At 36.8% G+C, this 19,809-nt stretch overlaps 1 protein-coding gene across 4 annotated transcripts in view; it reads left to right on the top strand.

The window, feature by feature from the left end:
• The window catches only part of GALNT13 (polypeptide N-acetylgalactosaminyltransferase 13), a 579,203-nt gene that overhangs the window by 551,552 nt on the left and 7,842 nt on the right, over positions 1-19,809 (top strand). For 3 of the 4 annotated variants that reach the window (XM_029934560.1, XM_029934559.1, XM_029934558.1), the window contains exon 12: positions 14,431-14,565. In XM_029934560.1, the coding sequence (XP_029790420.1) occupies positions 14,431-14,565 (135 nt within the window). Of the gene's footprint in view, positions 1-14,430; positions 14,566-19,224; positions 19,255-19,809 lie in introns of all 4 variants that reach the window. The other variant, XM_029934561.1, reaches the window with a different exon arrangement.

Raw genomic sequence — 19,809 nt, 5'->3', positions numbered from 1 at the left:
AGGAGAGTAGTACTTTTCTGGGAGAAGTGGAATGGTGAGGAGAGCTCTAATGAAGTGATCAGAACATACCTAGTCAGGGATAAAAGGATGAGGTGACTTGCTGATTACAAATTCAGAAATATAAAGTTGTCATATGAAAGTAAAGGGGCAAGAGTTATTCCATTATGGATGATGGTGAGGACAGGATGGGAATTTTGAACATGAGATATGCACCAACATTCTAATTTTAATAAAAAAAGTTTTAGACCATTAAATCTATAAAAGACCATAGATACCATCTAGGCATGTAAGATAAGAGCAGGCACTCTCCTTACTCTCTTCCACGCAGACCACTGAGCTAACGTGGTAGAGATGAAGCCTGAAATAATCAGTTAAGACAGAAAAAGATCCATTCTAGTAACAAAAGTTTCTTTGGCAGCTCCATTGGTGAATTCAATTCCATCTAGGCCTTCTTCATGTTAATTTCACAATGGTGTGATGTATAGTAAGAGAAGACATTTTGAAAAATAAATCACATTGCTCAAGTTCTAATTTTTATTGTTAAACAAATTTCCATATTATTTCAATGCAAATTTATCTGGGCTCTTTTCACAGAAAGAGGGGCAAGAAAACTACTATGATATGTGTGTGTTGATAGGGGAATGCTAATAATTTGTCCTTCTGAATTCTTGGTAACAGATCTCTCAAATTGACAGCACAGCACTTGAAATACCTAAAGTGATCCATCTCCCAGAGGGCCCAAATTTCCAAAATGCCCAAGTGATGCAGGTGTAACGGGTAGTATATTCAAGTAAAAGAATAGTGGCAACGAGTTTGGGGTCCAGAAAGACCTGTGTCACTAAGTGTCTCTGGCAATTTGTGTCAATCCTGTAACTCTGTTGCTTTGTTTCTTTGTCTAGAATGTGCAGCAGTTGGCACACATGACAGAGTCCCTTCAAACTGTGAATTTTTATGATAAATAGGAGGAACTCGGCAGGAAAAGTATTTTATAAATTCAAAACTAAATCTAGAAAAATCACAACCCATATAATAAAGGTGAATAAAATATACTTATGAACTTTTTAAATATATATAAACATAATATAAATATATAAAAATTAGTGTGTGTTGCAGAATATTTTTCATGCTGTAAGAAACCCTGTAACAATACAAAGCCAGCAGAGGGCGTTTTAGTGCCTGAGCCTCTTGTGCAGAACAGTGAACTTGCTTTGCAACTTGCAGTGCAGGAACAGTTTTGCATACAGCTGCTTCTGCTACAGATCTGAGTAAAATTTGCTTGCAATTTTTCAAAAATCAAATTTTTTGAAGAGGTAAGGATAAAAGTAGTTTTAAAGAAGTAACTATACAACAGTAGCATTTTAAGCATGGTATGTATAGACACAATGTTTAATTGTGTGAAAAAAAGAATTAATGCAAAATATCTTATATCATTCTCATAACAGTCTTTGAAAATTGTTAACAATGTTTTAATTGTAGATATTTGAAGAACTATGAAATAAATACCTTCCAACATACTTCCCCAAAATGAAAAATCCAGAGCAAAGCATATGCATAGGTGAAATAATAAAAATGCTAACCTTCTCTGAAAACAATGTTAAGGCTGAGAGGAACTGAGATTGAAATTGGCTATCATCTTTTATGTGTTGGACATTCCTCCTATACTCATTTGAGTACATCCATTCAGAGACAAAAATTAATCTGATCTCTATACAGTCTACAATAAAAGCAGGTAATTCACCTCATCAAAGAGCCACTTTAAATAGAAAAATGATTGTAAAAATTATTGATGCTTTCAGAAAGTATAACTGGATGTTACAATTTTCAGCTCGGACAGTAAGATACAATTGATGTGAAATCTAAAATCAGACTTTGCTATGCAAAATTTGCAACCATCATAAGGAATAGAAGGAGGTATACCAGTTTCTTAGGGTCGCCTAACTACCACAAAGTGGGTGCCTTGAACAATAGAAATTTACTGTCTCTCAATACTTGAGGCTACAAGTCTGGAATTAAGGTGTCAGGAGGGGCATATTCCTTCTGAAACCTGCAAGGGAGGATCATTTGTTGCTGCTTCTAACTTCAGGTGTTTGCCCGTAATACACAGGGCTTGTAGATGACGTATGGCTCCAATTTCTGCCTCTGTCATCACAGAGGATTTTCTTTCCATATGTCTCTGTCTTAAGGACACCAGTCATTTTTGGATTAGGGGTCCACCTTACTCCAGTATGATCTCATGGTAATTTACCTAATTTCATTTGCAATGAGCTTATTTACAAATACATTCATATTCTGAGGTGCTCAGAAGTCCTGCAGCATATCTTTCAGGGGACAGAATTCAACCCATGACAGGAGATATCAGAAAGTGGGACAGACGAAGGTTTTCTATGGAAGGGGTAGTTGCCCTCCTCCTAGAGAGGAGGGGGTGGGATTCTAGCTTCCAGGGACAAACCTTGTTGAGAGGAAGACTCGAGGCAGGGCAATATCTTCCTTGGTGTGCAACCCATGCTGTCAAGCAGGGTTTGAAATTTGAAAGTCTTAATAATTCTTGAACAGAAGCCTGTGTTTCATTGTACACTGGTCCCTGGAAATTATGTAGAACACCATTTTAAGGGTACTTGCTATGTGCTTCATGCTCTTGGGGAATATGGCAGGCTGTGACTTGACTCACACCTGGTAGAGCTGGCCTGTGAAAACTGAATTGAAGTGACTGCACCTCCTGAGTCACCCCGCCTCCTTGGTCAAGCCATAAAAAGTGGCCCACTTGGGGCACCTGGGTGGCCTAGTTAAGTGTCCAACTTCAGCTCAGGTTGTAATCTCACTGCTCCTGGTTTGAGGGCCAGTTTGGGCTCTGTGCTAAGAGCTCAGAGCCTGAGGAGCCTTCATCTGATTCTGTGCCTCCCTCTCTTTCGCTCTGCCCCTCCCCTGCTCATGCTCTCTCAAAAATTAAGTAAACATTTTTTTAAAGTGGCCCACTTATAGAATATGCATGGTCTTCTTAGTTAGCACTGCAGTAAGAGGTGCTTAGCTATAGGAATCTCTAAAGAAACATAAACACTCTCAGGAGAGGGAGATTTAAATCTCTGCCAGGCCAGAGAACAGGAAGGAGTTATCAAGACACAGTTCAGGTAAGACCTCTTATACTTTTTACCACCCTGGTGAAATAAAAAACCAATTAGCAGCCTGAGGGAATGTGGAAGTGGGCAAGGGAGATAAGAAAGAAAAGAAGTCTTGGGGCACCTGGGTGGCTCAGTCAGTTGAGCGTCCAACTTCAGCTCAGGTCATGGTCTCGTGGTTCATGGGTTTGAGCCCCGCATTGGGCTCTCTGCTGGCAGCTCAGAGCCTGGAGCCTGCTTCAGATTCTGTGTGTCCCTCTCTCTCTGCCCCTCCCCTGCTCATGATCTCTCTCCATGTCTTTCAAAAATAAATAAATGTTAAAAAAAGTTTTTTGTTTTTTTTAAAAATAAAGAAAATCTGTTCGTTAAATGGGAGATAAAGAAGTAATTACATTCTACCCCAAAGCCGGTTTCCAACCTAGGAGAAGGGGAGAGGATTTGGGATTACATTTCATTCAGAATTTCCATTAGTAATATTAAACAGACCATTCTGTTTTCTGAATTTAATCCCCAGAGGTCCTGGACAAGTAAGTGGAAAAATCTATAGTTTTCATCTAGGAGTAGGGAAAGATGTGGTATTTCTTTCAGTTAAGGGATTAATAGGTATTAGGGGCTGAATCGTACCTCCCCATGACCCCAAATGCATATGTTGAGGTCCTAATCCCAGTACCTCAGGTGGGAGTACCAGTACACTGGGAGATAGAAGATCTTTAAAGAGGCAATTAAGATTAAATGAGATCATTAGGTAGGCCCTAATCTAATAAGAATGTTGTTTTTATAAGAAGTGACTAGGACAGGGGCACCTGGGTGGCTCAGTTGGTTAAGCGGCCAGCTTTGGCTCAGGTCATGATCTCATGGTTTATGGGCTTGAGCCCCACATCAGGCTCTGTGCTGACAGCTAGCTCAGAGCCTGGAGCCTACTTCACATTCAGTATCTCCCTCTCTCTCTGACCCTCCCCTGCTCGCACCGTCTCTCTCTGTCTCTTAAAACTAAATAAAAAACATAAAAGAAAAAATTTAAAAAAAGAGGTGCCGAGGACACAGGCACAGAGGGAAGACCATGTGAAGACACAGGGTAAAAGCAGAGAGAAGTGCACAGAAGAAACCAGTCCCACTGATAGCTTGCTCTGGGGCTTCTGGCCTCCTGTAGTTTGAGGAGATTAAAAACCCACCTAGTCCTAGGTACTCTATTATGGCAGTCCTAGCAAACTATATAATAGGAGATAAGAAAAACTAAAATGTTACAGTCATTAAAGTAGTCTGAGAAGGCATAATAATTAAAAGGGTTCACAAAATGAAACAAAGGATCGATCACTTCTTATACGATAGCTGAACTTAAAATAATTAAGTAAAAATGGCCTTTGTAGTCATTTTTTGTAGAGCTACCTTCTCCAACAGACTACGAAAGAAGATGTATAATGCTAGATGGCTCATAATGTTATGTGTTAAATTTGTAGATTATATGCAAAACAGAATTTTCAAAGTACTATAAATTATTGCATCTGTACAGTTCATGTAAAGAGCTCTACTTACTATGCTTTGCAATAATGTTAAGTCGGTGTGCATAGGAATATGAATGCAATTGTACAATGAAACAAAAGGGCACATTTAATATGACATATAGCAATCATGTTATATATGGTTTCTAAAATAGATATGTGTGGGGGACGAGGGCCAACATGGCAGAAAAGGAGGGGGATAGTACTTCCTGCTCACATCTCTCAAATAAAGAAGCTGTGAAGCCAAAGGACTCTGAACCCCAAGAGTCTGAGAGGAAAGGAGATGGAGTCTACCAGGAATAAACAGTAAAAACAGACAGGCCCAGAGTAGTGTGATTGCGAACTAGGGGAGTTAAAAATGGGCCAAAACACAGAGGCACAGGGGGGAGGGATCCCCTTCTGTGGAGATAGAAAGGGAAGAGAAAGAGCAGCTGTGGAAGCATTGGACTATAACTGGACAATAAAAAGATTCTTGAGCAGAGAAGGAAGGGGATCCCATAATTCCATCTCTAACCGCAGGGCTTTCTTAGGATTGGGGCCGGCTGCCCTATTTTCACTCCTGGGGAAGAGGGAAGTCACCTCCAGGTTCGGAGAATCCTATCCCTTGCCCTGAAGTGCTGCAGCACAGCCACAGGATTACGTTTTGGGCATCATCATTAATGTGGATGGAATGGGAGTTTAAAACACAGCTAAGCGTAGGGCATAGGAGGTGGCAGAGCAGGACAGCCCACTTCATCTGCACCTGCAGCACAGTGAGAATGAATCCAAAGGAGTGATTTGGGACACTTCGTCCATGAAGAAGGAACTGGGGGGGGGTCGCCATTTTTCTCCCCACAATCACCAAGATGGGGCTTCAGGGATTGGTCCGTGGGGCCCACAATGGAGGCAGGACCCACCTACATCAAACCATTCCCCTCTGTGCTGGATAGCCACTTATCTACTGGATCTGGATAGATGCTGTGGAACAAGCACTTTCGCAATTCCTGGTTTAATTCTAGGGCTACTTCAAGGAACAAACCAAAGCACACCTGGTGGAGAACCCAAACCATCACTACAAGTAGGGAAATAAAATAACCAAAGTCACAACAACAGAGGTCAAGTAACACTTTCCAAAAAACACCTCCTGAATGGCCAGGCCCTGGGGAATGTATGAATCCCCTTTAACATAGCAGTACTCACAGATGCAGAGAACATAACAAACTTTTAAAACTTACAAGAGACAGTAAGCTAGTTAGAATGATGAAATGAAAGAATTCACCTCAAAAGAAATTCCAGGAAGAAGTGACAGCTAAAGAATTGATCAAAACAGATATAAGCAACAAACTGAGCAAGAATTTAGAACAATTGTCATAAAATTAATCACTGGGCTTGAAAAGAGCATAGAAGACAGCAGAGACTCCACTGCCGCAGAGATCAAGGATCTTAAAAATAGTCATGATGAATTAAAAATGCTACAAATGAAATGCAAAATAAAATGGAGGCAGCCAAAGTGCAGACTGAAGAAGGAGAGGGGAGAATTATTGAATTAGAAGACATAATTATGGAAAAAGAGGAAACTCGGAAAAAGAGATAAATTGATCCAGGAGCATGAAAGGAGAATTCAAGAACTGAGTGATGCAATCAAATGGAACAATATCCCTATAATAGGATTTCCAGAAGAAGAAGAAGAAAGAGAAAGGGGCTGAAAGGGTACTTGAAGAAATCATAGCTGAGCACTTCCCCAACCTGAGAAAGGAAACAGCCATTGAAATCCAAGAGGCACAGAGAACTCCCATCAGACATAACTTAAATCCAACTTCTGCATGACATATCATAGTGAAACTGGCAAAATACAAGGATAAAGAAAGAATTCTGAAAACAGCTAGGGATAAATGGGCCTTAACATTCAAAGGTAGACACATAAAGGTAGTAAGCAGATCTATCTACTGAAACCTGTCAGGTCAGAAAGGAATGGTAGGAAATCTTCAATGTGATGAACAGGAAAAATATGCAGCCAGGAATCCTTTATCCAGCAAGCTTGTCATTCAGAATAGGAGGAGAGATAAAGGTTTTCCCAAACAGAAACTGAAGGACTTCATCACCACTAAGACAGCCAGGAGATCCTAAGGGGAACTATATGATGGAAATGTTGCAAGAACACAAAGTACCAGAGACATCACTACAAGTAGGAAACCTACAGATAACACAATGACTCTAAACCCGTATTTTTTTCTTTAATGTTTTATTTATTTTTGAGAGAGAGAGAAACAGACAGACAGAGACAGACAACGTGAGCAGGGGAGGATTAGAAAGTGAGGGAGATACAGAATCCAAACACAGGCTCCAGGCTCTGAGCTAGCTGTCAGCACAGAGCCTGATGTGGTGCTCAAAAGCACAAACCGGGAGATCATGACCTGAGCCGAAGTTGATGCTCAATAGACTGAGCCACCCACGCACCCCTAAAACCATTTTTTCAATAATAACACTGAACGTAAATGGACTAAATAGTTCAATAAAAAATATTGTATCAGAATGGGTTAAAAAAATACCCATCTATATATTGCCTACAAGAGACTCATTGTAGATCTGAGGACACCTTCAGATTGAAAGTAAGGGGATGGAGAACTATGTACCATGCTACTCAAGGTCAAAAGAAAGCTGGAGTAGCCATACTTATACCAGATAAGCTATCCTTTAAAGGAAAGGGTGTAATAAGAGATGAAGAAGGGCATTATATAATAATTACAGGGTCTATCCATCATGACGTCCTAACAATTATACATGTCTATGCACCGAATTCAGGACCACCCAAATATATAAAACAATTCATCACAAACATAAGCAATCTTATTGATAAGAATGTGCTAATTGCAGGGGACTTTAATACTCCACTGACAGCAATGGCTAGATCAACTGGACAGAGAATCACTAAAGAAACAATGGCTCTGAATGATACATTGGACCAGATGGACTTGACAGATATATTTAGAACTTTACATCCCAAATCAATGGAATTCACCTTCTTTCAAGTGCACCTCTATCTCCAAGACAGATCACATACTGAGTCACAAAGCAACCCTCAATAAATATAAAAGAATTGAGATCATACCATGCACACTTTCAGATCACAATGCTATGAAACTTGAAATCAACCATAGGAAAAAGTCTGGAAAACCTCCAAAAACATGGAGGTTAAAGACCACCCTACTACAGAATGAATGGGTCAACCAGGCAATTAGAGAAGAAATTAAGCAATATATGTAAGCAAATGAAAATGAAAATACAACAATCCACACCCTTTGGGATGCAGCAAAGGCAGTCCTATGAGGAGAATACATTGCAATCAAGGCCTATCTCAAGAAACTAGACAAATCCTAAATACAAAATCTAACAGCACACCTCAAAGATCTAGAAGCAGAACAGCAAGAACACCCCAAACCCAGAAGAAGAGACATAATAAAGACCAGGGCCGAAATAAACAATATAGAATCCAAAAAAACAGTTGAACAGATCAATGAAATCAAGAGTTGGTTTTTGAAAAAATAAAATTCATAAACCTCTTGCCAGGCTTCTCAAAAAGAAATGAGAGAGTACCCAAATAGACAAACTCACAAATTAAAATGGGTTTATTACAACCAATCCCTCAGATATACAAGCAATTATCAAGGAATACTAAGAAAAATTATATGCCAACAAACTGGACAATCTAGAAGAAATGGGCAAATTCCTAAATACCCACACATTACCAAAACTCAAATGGGAAGAAACAAAAAATTTGAACAGACACAATTTGAACAGAAATCGAATCAGTTATCAAAAATCTCCCAACGAATAAGAGCCCTGGACAAGATGGCTTCCCTAGGGAATTCTACCAGATATTTAAAACAGAGTCAATACCTATTTATCTCAAGCATTTCCAAAAAATAGAAATGGAAGAGAAACTTCTGGACTCATTTTATGAAGCCAGCAAAAAAAAAAAAAAAAAAAAAAAAAAAAAAAAAAAAAAAAAAAAAAAAAAAAAACTCAGCAAAAAAAAAAAAAGAGAACTACAGGCCAACATCCCTGATGAATATGGATGCAAATATTCTCAACAAGATACTAGAAAATCGAATTCAACAGCATATAAAAATAATTATCCACCAATATCAAGTGGGATTCATCCTGGGTTACACAGCTGATTCAATATTCACAAATCAATCAATGTGATACATCACATTAGAAAAGATGACAACCATATGGTCCTGTTGAAAGATGCAGAAAAAGCATTTGACAAAATACAGCATCCTTTCTTAATGAAGACCCTCGAGAAAAGATAGAAGGAACTTACTTGGACATCATAAAAGCCATTTATGAAAATCCCACAGCTAATATCATCGTTAATGGGAAAGAAAGGAGTGCTTTTCCCCTGTGATCAGGAACACAACAGGATATCCCCTCTCACCACTGTTGTTTAACAGTGTTGAAAGTCCTAGCATCAGCAATTAGGCAACAAAATAAAATGAGGCATTATAATTGGCAGCGATGAAGTCAAACTTCACTTTTCATAGATGACATGATACTCTACATGGAAAACCTGACAGACTCTGCCAAAAGTCTGCTAGAACTGATCCATGCATTCAGCAAAGTCACAGGGTACAAACTCAACATACAGAAATTGGTTGCATTTTTATACACCAATAATGAAGCAACAGAGAAATCAAGAAACTGATTCCATTCACAATTACACAGAAAATCATAAAATACCTAGGAATAAACTTAACCAAAGATATAAAAGATATGTATGCTGAAAAGTATAGAAAACTTATGAAGGAAATTGAAGAACACAAATAAATGAAAAAACATTTCGTGCTTATGGATTGGAAGAATATTGTTAAAATATCAATACTACCCAAAGCAATCTACACATTCAATACAATCCCAATCAAAACTGCACCAGCATTCTTCTCAAAGCTAGAACAAACTATCTTCAAATTTGTATGGAACCACAAAAGACCCTGAATAGCCAAAATAATATTGAAGAAAACCAAAGTGGGAGGCATCACAATCCTAGACTTTAGCCTCTACTACAAAGCTGTCATCATCAAGACAGTATGGTATTGGCACAAAAACAGACACATAGACCAATGGAATAGAATAGAGAATCCAGAGCTGGGCCCACAAATGTACGGTCAATTAATTTTTGACAAAGCAGGAAAGAGTATCCGATGGAAAAAAGACTGCCTCTTTAGCAGGTGGTGCTGGGAAAATTGGACAGCAACATGTAGAAGAATGAAACCAGACCGCTTTCTTACACCAAACACAAAAACTCAAAATGGATGAAGGACCTGTAGGTGAGGCAGGAAACCACCAAAACCCTAGTGGAAAAAGTAGGAAACAACCTCTTTGACCTCAGTCACAGCAATTTCTTACTCTACACATCTGTAGAGGCAAGGGAATCAAATGCAAAAATGGACTACTGGGACCTGATCAAGATAAAAAGCTTCTGCACTGCAAATGAAACAATCAACAAAACTAATAGGCAACCAACAGAATGGGAAAAGATAGTTGCAAATGACGTATCAGATAAAGGGCTAGTATCCAAGATCTATAAGGAACTCATAAAACTCCACATCCAAAAATCAAATAACCCAGTGAAGAAATGAGCAGAAGACATGAATAGACACTTCTCCAAAGAGGACATCCAGATGGCCAACAGACACATGAAATGATGCTCAACATCACTCATCATGATTGAAATATAAATTAAAACCAAACTGAGATACCACCTCAGGCCGGTCAGAGTGGCTAAAATGAACTAATCAGAAGACTATAGATGCTGGTGAGGATGTGGAGAAACAGGCACCCTCTTACACTGTTGGCTGGAATGCAAACTGGTGTAGCTGCTCTGGAAAACAGTGTTGAGGTTCCTCAAAAAATTAAAAATAGAACTTCCCTATGACCTAGCAATATCACTGCTAGGGATTTACCCAAGGGATACAGAAGTGTTAATGCATAGGGGCATTAGTACCCCAATGTTTATAACAGCACTTTGAACAATAGCTAAATCATGAAAAGAGCCTAAATGTCCATCAACTGACAAATGGATAAGGAAGATGTGGTTCATATATATAATGGAGTACTACCTGGCAATGAGAAAAAATGAAATCTGGCCATTTGTAGCAATGTAGATGGATCTGGAGGGTATTATGCTAAGTGAAGTTAGGCAGAGAAAGACAGATACCATATGTTTTCACTCATATGTGGATCAGAAGAAACTGAACAGAGGACCATGGGGGAGGGGAAGGGGAAAAAATAATTACAGAGAGGGAGGGAGGCAAACCGTAAGTCTCTCTAAATAATGAGAACAAACTGATGGTGGATGTGGGGTGTGGGGAAGAGGGGAAAATGGGTGATGGGCATTAAGGAGGGCACTTGTTGGGATGAGGACTGGGTGTTGTAGGAAACCAATTTGAGAATTATATTAAAAAATAATTTTAAAATATTTTTTAAAAGAAAAAAATAAAAATAAACAATAAAAAAACAAGCCAAAACAATTAAAACCAGATAAGTACTCAATTGCCGTTAACTTCCTCCCTATTCCTCTTTTATAATGGCTGGAAGGACACTGAGATTGGTTATTTTACTCTGCTTCTAGTCACCTTAGTGTAAAGTGATTAGACTTTGATTTAACCAATTGTTATTCGAATCAAACTGGCATTGGAGCAACTGGAAATATACGCTAAATCTAGCATGTGTAACTCACTTTTGGTTTCGGTAAGAATCAGTACTGATAACCAATGATATAACAATTTCAATAGTAACTAGAAAGGGAGGAATAGTGTCCAATTTTTATAAAAGAACATGTAATTACACGCCACTACTGAAGGATTTGATCTCATAAAGTCAACAACACGTGTGATGTTTAAGTTAATGTGCTTCATATGTGTTCAGGATTGAAATACCTTACCTTGTGATCAGGCATACAGATTTTAACTATTGCAGAACAGATTGGGCAGATACTCTGCCAGGAACTACACACCACCTGAGGGAGCCCACGAGGGGTATTGACACAGTCACAGCCAAAAGGAGCACCTGCTTCCTAGAGAATCTAAGGACACTGAACCTGAAGTCATAAGAAACTCAGTAAAGGGTGACTATATAGCTGCAAGTGTCAGGAGGGTCTGTCATCAGGTATTAGAGCCCCTCTTTAGGACTGTGTGCAGGGGGCTCAGCACAGATAGGCAAGAGCAAAGCCTGCTGGGCTCCTGTCCTTTGGGTACTGGGCACACTATCAAGGCAGGGATTCATATACAAGGCCACAACCTGGAAGGACCTCTAAGACTGGTATAATAACACTAAGTATCAATTACTAACTGCTTTCTGGGTACTTGGGATCTTTGCAAAATACTCTGCACATAACATTTTAGTCTATCCCAAAGTGAATTCCATGAACTTCCTACAGTAGGAAATATGAAAAAAACACAAAGATGATAACTATGGGTAAAAAGATGATAGATAAAAGGATTAATAATTGAGATCAAGCCTAATAATTTCCAAATAAAATCAAGCAAGACATGTATATGCTGACATACACTGACATTATTACTAGAATAAAAACCATCCTAGGAATACTTAAGCATAAAAATGAGATTCTCAGATATGAAAAATAAATTAATCATTCTTTTTTAGAATTTGTTAACAAATTAATTAATGCTAAGAAATAATAAAACATTATGCACAGATGATTTTTTAAGGAAAAATTATCTGTAGACCAAGCATTTTAACATCAGTTAATTTTTTTGAAGTGCAAAGGCCAAAGAAATATAATTTCAGCCTATAATATATATAGGCTCAGAGAATATTCTACAAAGATATCTTTCTTGTATATAAATCACTTAAGATAGCTACTGGCTGAATTAAAATTAGGAAACAAGGAATAAAACATGTGGTAAAATTTCCAAACTGTCATGAGACCTGAGGAAAAATCATTTTTTGTATTGTATGATGTGATTATATTCATCATACAAAATCAGTGGCAAATTCGAATACTTTGGCGCCTCCATTTTCATTGGCATCTGTATACAACTAAAATACCTCAATGTGGAAACTTATACCTCATATTAAAACAAAAGATAAAGAAATTTCTCTAGAAATTTCTCTCCTTCAAATCAAGGTCTCCTATTAAATTCAGCCACTTTAAGTTTGTATTAAATTTATTGTATTAACAAATACTGTGTTTGGAAAGGATATAATACTTATATTTGATGGAAGTTTCTCTTATTCTCTTGGTTACTCATAAGTTTCATTAAAAGTATGAGCATTGTGTATATATACATCTTCTTGATCCACTCATCAGGTGATGGACATTTAGGCTTTTACTACATGGCAATGAGGAAGAATGAAATCCGGCCATTTGCAGGAAAATGGATGGACATAGGGTGTCATGCTAAGTGAAATAAGTCAGGCAGAGAAGGACAGAAACCATATGTCTGCACTCATACATTTAGCAGGAAAACAGGAGAGACCTAATGGAGAACCAGGGGGAGCGGAGGAGGGAGAGAGAGTTGGGGAGAGAGAGGGATGCAAAACTTGAGAGACTATTGAATGCTGAGAATGAACTGAGGGTTGAAGGGAAAGGGGGAGGAGGGGAAAGAGATGGTGGTGATGGTGGAGGGCACTTAAGGGGAAGAGCACTGGGTGTTGTATGGAAAACAATTTGACAATAAACTATTAAAAATTTTTTTTTAAAAGGATGAGCATTAAAAAGTACGAAAAATAGGAAATTTTCTTCTGAATCCATACATGAAATCTACAGTATTTTTTATATAGTTCAATTAAATGAATTTCATCTACTTCTCAAGGTTTCATATTGTTGAGTAGAATGTACAACCTTTGTGAAGAATTCCTTATCATCGACTTTGCACTTTTCTCCGATCACCTGTAATTTTCAGAGAAGTCCTGAGTCTCAGTGCTGAAGAGGCCGGCCCCTGCAAGACTAACTTGTTCACATACAGACCAGGGCTCCAAAGTTTGCAAGTGATTTGTAGAACTGACTTCCTCCAATTTTACCAGATGCAGTGGAAAACTGAAAGTTTCTCAGATAATCAGCCTTATATTCCTTCTTAACATTACAAAGTAAAAACTGAACCATGCTTATCATTGCTAACAAAAGAAAGTAACTTCTACAATTGGGTACTAACTCTCATGAACCCTCAATAATCAATGTTATAAATTATTCATACCAGGAATTTAAACAATAGAGATTCTTATAGTATCAGTTTATATTAGCTAACAAAGAAAGCACAATCCGTCTTGACATTTCTTGTATATTTTGAGATTTGTAGCCAAGCCCAGCAGAGGGCCTACCTTTAATGAGATCTCTAGAGAAGCTAATTCTACAACTTTTGGAAACACACTGGCAATCTTTAATAAAATTTACATGATGTACCATGGAAAGAAAGACTTAAATGTCCTTATGAAAGACATCACTGTATCTGTAGAGCTGGGGTACTGGTCGTATGGTGCTGAGAATCAGGAGTGCCCTTTATTGAGCCCCATATAGTTAACAAAGTTTATTTTGTTGAACCCGTGTTAAGACATATGAGACAAGTATAGGGCAGGAAATGTGTGGTGCCACCAAATAATACTATAATACTGTATTAGATTAATAATACTATGTTATTTATCAAGTTGCCTCATTTTGCAGTTGAGAAAAAGGACTCGGAGGTGAGTCCTTTCTCAAGATCACACAGCAGAGACTATTTGAAAATACATATTGATATGTATGCTTTCTGCTATATTGTGGGGTTTCTTTTTGTTTTTAAGGAGATTATTTTATTAGCTGAATTTTATATTTCCAGGTGTTTTCTTATACTGCTGACAAAGAAATTCGAACCGATGATTTGTGCTTGGATGTTTCTAGACTCAGTGGACCTGTAATAATGTTAAAATGCCACCACATGAGAGGAAATCAGTTATGGGAATATGATGCTGAGGTACAGTATTTTCTTTAATTTACTTATTACTTAGTGCTCAAGTGCATATATTTCAAATACATTTAAATCCTGAGCAATTTTGTCTTAATTGGAGGAACTGTATTTTCAAGCATGCATGCCTCTGCCTGATAGCATTAGGATGGTATAGCATAAACATAGGTTTTTGCCAAATTAGTCCATTCGTGTAAAACATGACTAAGAAAAATAAATTCATTTTTATGTGCTTAATACGTATTATCACATGTATATGCTTAACATAAATTAGGCAACTGGCCAGCTATTCTCACGTGAGAGGTATATACGAAGATGTGTATTATAGGACAATATCAACAATATTTTTAGTTTTCAAATTTAAAATTTTACAGCTTCCCAACTTAGAGGAAAAAAAATCTGATAAGCATGAATGCTCTTTATTATAGTAAATATTTGCAAAATTCAATAAACTAATTATGTACATAATCAGCCAAGCAGCATTTTCTCAATATTGTGCATCTTTCTGATAAAAGAGAGGGAGAGAAAAAAATAAAATTACTGTTGGGAATTTATAGCCAGGCAGTGTGTAAAAACCAGATCAACCATCAGATGGAGCTAATAAAAAAGAAATATCTTCTTCTCCATAGGGAAGTTGCCTTGAAACAGCTTCATTTCTTTCAGTTTCCTTTGCTTAACAAAATGAATTGGGTCATCTGTGTTACATTTTCCTCATTATTAAATGGTTGGTGGCTTAAAATAAGAGACAAACTATTCTTGCAAGATAAATAATGCACTAGAGGTAAATGAATTTCACAAATGCAGCATGTTATCTAAGCCTAAATACTCTGCAAGTGTAAAAACCAATCTACAGCGGTTGGTATTATTGATATTGTAATAACGTCTTCTTTTTAAAAACTTTTTGAATGTCCTTCCCATTTGCATTATGTAATTTCTTAGCAGGAAAACTTACTGAGTTTTTACATGACTTAAAACTGATTACGCTGGGTTAAAATTTGGCTCTAAAATGTATATAATATAAATCTGGACATAAAATATTCTTCTTTTGGGACATAATTAAGGGCAAACCTCCTGAACTGTTCCTATAATGCAGCAGTGTGTTCTAGTCAGACTCTTGTCTCCTCTGTACCTTGTTCACCTTGACCCCCCTTTTTTCTCTTAAGCTATCATCATCACCACCCTCTGTATTAAGACTGCAGAAGACACTTCCTTCAAATAATATATGGGGGTAAACCTGGAACATTGGCTCTCTCCTTCTGTAAAGAGAAGTACATAAAGGAGAAATCCTACAAGTAGTTTTTAACAAAACTTTTCATTGCTGTTGTTCTTTAGTTGTCACAAGGAACCCAGGACTTTATTGGGCCTGTGTTAAAAATTAAGAAATCTATAATATATTTATAAGGAAAGGGGAATGAGTATATATAAGGTGAAGCAGTGTTGAATTTCAGAGTACTACTTTTAATCTTCAAACTTCTCTTATTTTTTTGAGTGGGCTACTATGGTCATAACTCAGATTAATTTCTGAAATAACTATATTTTTGGTACTTAGGTATATATTTGATATTTTCATCAGCCAGCAGGAAGATTGTTGAATACAAAGGGATTTTGAAAGAAAAGATAAAAAAATAGATTGCTTCACCTAAGACAAAGAAATGGTTTTTGTAAATTTACTCTTTTAGAAAACTAGTAGTTAACTATTGTAGTACTTTTCAAGCATTGTAATATTTTGTGTCAGGTAAATTTAATTTCCAGGACACACATAAAAATGCTTGTAATATGCCATAAATAATGAGAAATGTTTAATAAATCTGATCATAGTAATAATTATATAACATACCTTACTCTCCTATATGTTTTCAAAATTAAATTATGATGTTCAACTTGTCTAACTTTAATATTTGAGTGATAGATTTTTTGCCAAATTTATGAATGTATAAATCATACTGTAGAGAAGACACAAGAGAATAGAATAATCAAAGGAATAATGAATCACCTTTCTGGAAATTTCAACTTTGAAATAAGACTGATTTCATTTGTGAAAAAAAAAAAGTCAGAAGAATAGAGAAAAATTGTTTAAAAGAAATTGAAATCTAATGCTTAATCCACAAATAGTCCCAACTCTCACCACCCAAAGTGTGATTCTCGGACAAGTAACATCATCTGGAAGTTTTTGTTAATTTGCAATCTTACTAGACTATCTTGGAGTCTGAATCTTAACAAATCCCCAGGTCATTTACATACATATTAAAGTTTGAGAAGGTTAGGTCTAGACAGTGGCCAAACATCTATTTATCTTCCTTAGTCTTTTTATAAACTGTTGGAATTATTGCAAAGTTAAGAAAAGGCATAAATACACTTTGGGAAATGACAGGTTTTCAGGAAAGATGAGGGAGGGATAGGGAGTAAAGGGTGAGTGACACTGGGCAAGAGGAGTCATTGCCAAGAAGCACCGGTCTTCTGGCCTCTAACCTGTGGGAAACAGAAAGTACTACTTGCTACTTCTTTAATTCAATTATTTATCTACTGCTATCAAAGGCAAAGTTAATTTTCTTTGAGAAACCTCCGAGTATGGTATACTATTCAAAGTAAAATAAAACTTGGTGGACTTCACAGGATTATGAGAGCTGAAACTTTTCTTAAAGTTCTCTTCTTTTAGCCTTTATTGGGCAGAGAATAAGGACAAAGATCACATCACCAGTGGTTGGGGCAGGAATTAGGGTCTAATAAAGTAATCAAAGAAAGCTAGTCACCTGTACAATTGTGAATCTCACTGTGAACAGCTGAAATATTCTGTCTTATTTACCATAGCACTTTCGATTTTAGAAAAGTCAGTCATGGGGCACTTGGGTGGCTCAGTCAGTAAAACATCTGACTTCAGTCTAAGTCACGATCTCACAGTTTGTGGTTCGAGCCCTGCATCAAGCGCTATGTAACAGCTCAGACTGGAGCCTACTTAGGATTCTGTCTCCCTCTCTCTTTGCCCCTCCCCCATTTGCACATTTTCTCTCCTCTCCCTCTCTCAAAAATAAACATTAAAAAAAGGAAATAAGTCAAAATAGGAGAATTATTAGAAAATCCAGAGAAAAACTAAACAATATCATAAAGCCTCAAAACACAGAGTCTCGGGGCACCTAGGTGGCTCAGTTGGGTACGCATCTGGTTTCCAGTTTCGGCTCAGATCATGATCTCACGGTTCATGGGTTCGAGCCCTGCGTCGGGCTCTGTGCTGACAGCTCAGAGCCTGGAGCCTGCTTCGGATTCTGTGTCTCCCTCTCTCTCTGACCCTCCCTTGCTCGTGCTGTCTCTGTCTCACAAAACAAACAAACAAAAAAAACACCACCACCAACAAAAAAAAGACCATAAAAAAGAAAAGATTCTCTCCAGTTTGTTTGCTTCATGACTGAGTGTAGGGAAAAGAGAAGGGACTGAAATTTAGAGTGTATATAATCTGTTTTCTCTAGCAATTCTAACAATAGTCCTGTAAGATGATATCGTTATCTGTATTCTCCACATTAGTAAATGTAAGCTTCAAGTGTTAAAGTAGCTTCTCTAGGTTTTAGACCCCAGGTTTCTGACACTGATTCTAGCAATCTTTCCACTCTCTACATTCCTCTTGAGATCACTGAAAAACTAGAAACAATTTGATGCTTTTAATGATGCTGATCTGATAAGCTGAATGTATATTATAAATAAAAGAAATTATTATATATTATCAATTATTTCCCATACCCAATTTTATTCACATAGAATTTCTCCTTTCCTTAATATTTGGAAAGATGTTCTGCAATAAACTATTTAGAGGAACAGCCATAAAACTACTTGTCAGTATGGTCTAATTGCTTCCAAACTTTATACATATTCATAATATAATTAATATCTAATGGCTTCTACTTTTATTTGAGTGAAACTATGAACATGTTGGTAATAAATACGTGTGTTTGGCCAACTTTAATTTGAAACATTTTTTCACTTTATTATCTTTTTTTTTTTTTTAACACAGCCATGCATTTAATTCAGTATCACTTTACACTTGGCTAAACAGGTTCAATTTGGGGGCGAACCAGGCATCATCCACAAAACTACAGTATCATCACCTGGTCTAGAATCTCTTAAATAAAGTACCTGAACACTGTGGTGCTATGAAAGCAATTACCACAGAATTACAACAAAAAAGAAAAAAAATACCTAAATCTGACTGCATTGAAACCTTTTAAAAATATTTTTATAAAATTGCCATCCATCCATTCTATTTTACTCAGATTTTCGTATATTCTATTTAAACATTGCAGTTGTGTTCCAATGCATTTGAAATTTACATTTTCTGACAATAAGCGCACATAACCACATTTCTTTTTGAACATTCAAGCAGCTATATACAGTGTAAGAATCTAATTTTAGAACAGAACACTTATCTCAACAAACACTATGCAACAAAGAAAAAATAAGGGAGCAAAATATGATGCTAAAAATAAGTCTTGTTTTTCATGTGACTGAGCATGTTGACTGAGAAATTGAATTCAATATCCATCTGTATCAAATGTTTCCCAGAGTCTCAAGATAAGAGATTTTTTTCAGTAGGTAAAATATGTTGGACTGATATTTACTGGTATCACATAAGCTTCTATTTAGACTTTACTTAACACCTCCTCTTTTATTTACCTTTATCAGAAAGCAGGTAAATGGCAATATAATTTCAAGGTAAGTAATCTATAATGGCAATCCAGCCATTTCCTTGTGTAGCACTCCTAATAAAAACAGTGACTCAATTTACCTTAATAGGCTGTGTATATCTGACTAGTGTTACCTTTCCAGATTCCCACTGACCCATACCTGTGGTTTCTTATGTAGACACAATTAGTGAATAGACATTTCAATAGTTTAGTATTATAATTTTAGTTCCTGTTTCAGAAATATTTACATGTGCTTTTTAGAATATGCATGTTCTATTCTAATGAAACACAGTTCACCTTGTTAGGAGATCATATTTAGTATTTTGAATAACAAGCCATATTACTGTTTTAATAATTATTGTGTACATTATCAATAGGGGAAATCTTACTGCTATAGAATATAACAGTCTATTTTTATCATATATATAACAGTCAATTGAGTTTCATTTTAAATTTTTGACTTTTTAAACTAAACAGCATTTTAGTATGGAATCTTTTAAACTGAAGCCTATATGATTGGTTCTTTAACTGACCAGTCACTTCTTTTTGTTCATCAAATGATCAGGTTTTTCACTTAGTGCTT

The sequence above is a fragment of the Suricata suricatta genome, chromosome 3, assembly GCF_006229205.1.
Source record: "Suricata suricatta isolate VVHF042 chromosome 3, meerkat_22Aug2017_6uvM2_HiC, whole genome shotgun sequence".
In the NCBI taxonomy this organism is placed as follows: Eukaryota; Metazoa; Chordata; class Mammalia; order Carnivora; family Herpestidae; genus Suricata; species Suricata suricatta.
Note: the sequence above shows the minus strand (reverse complement) of the source record. Positions and strands in the feature narration are given on the sequence as shown.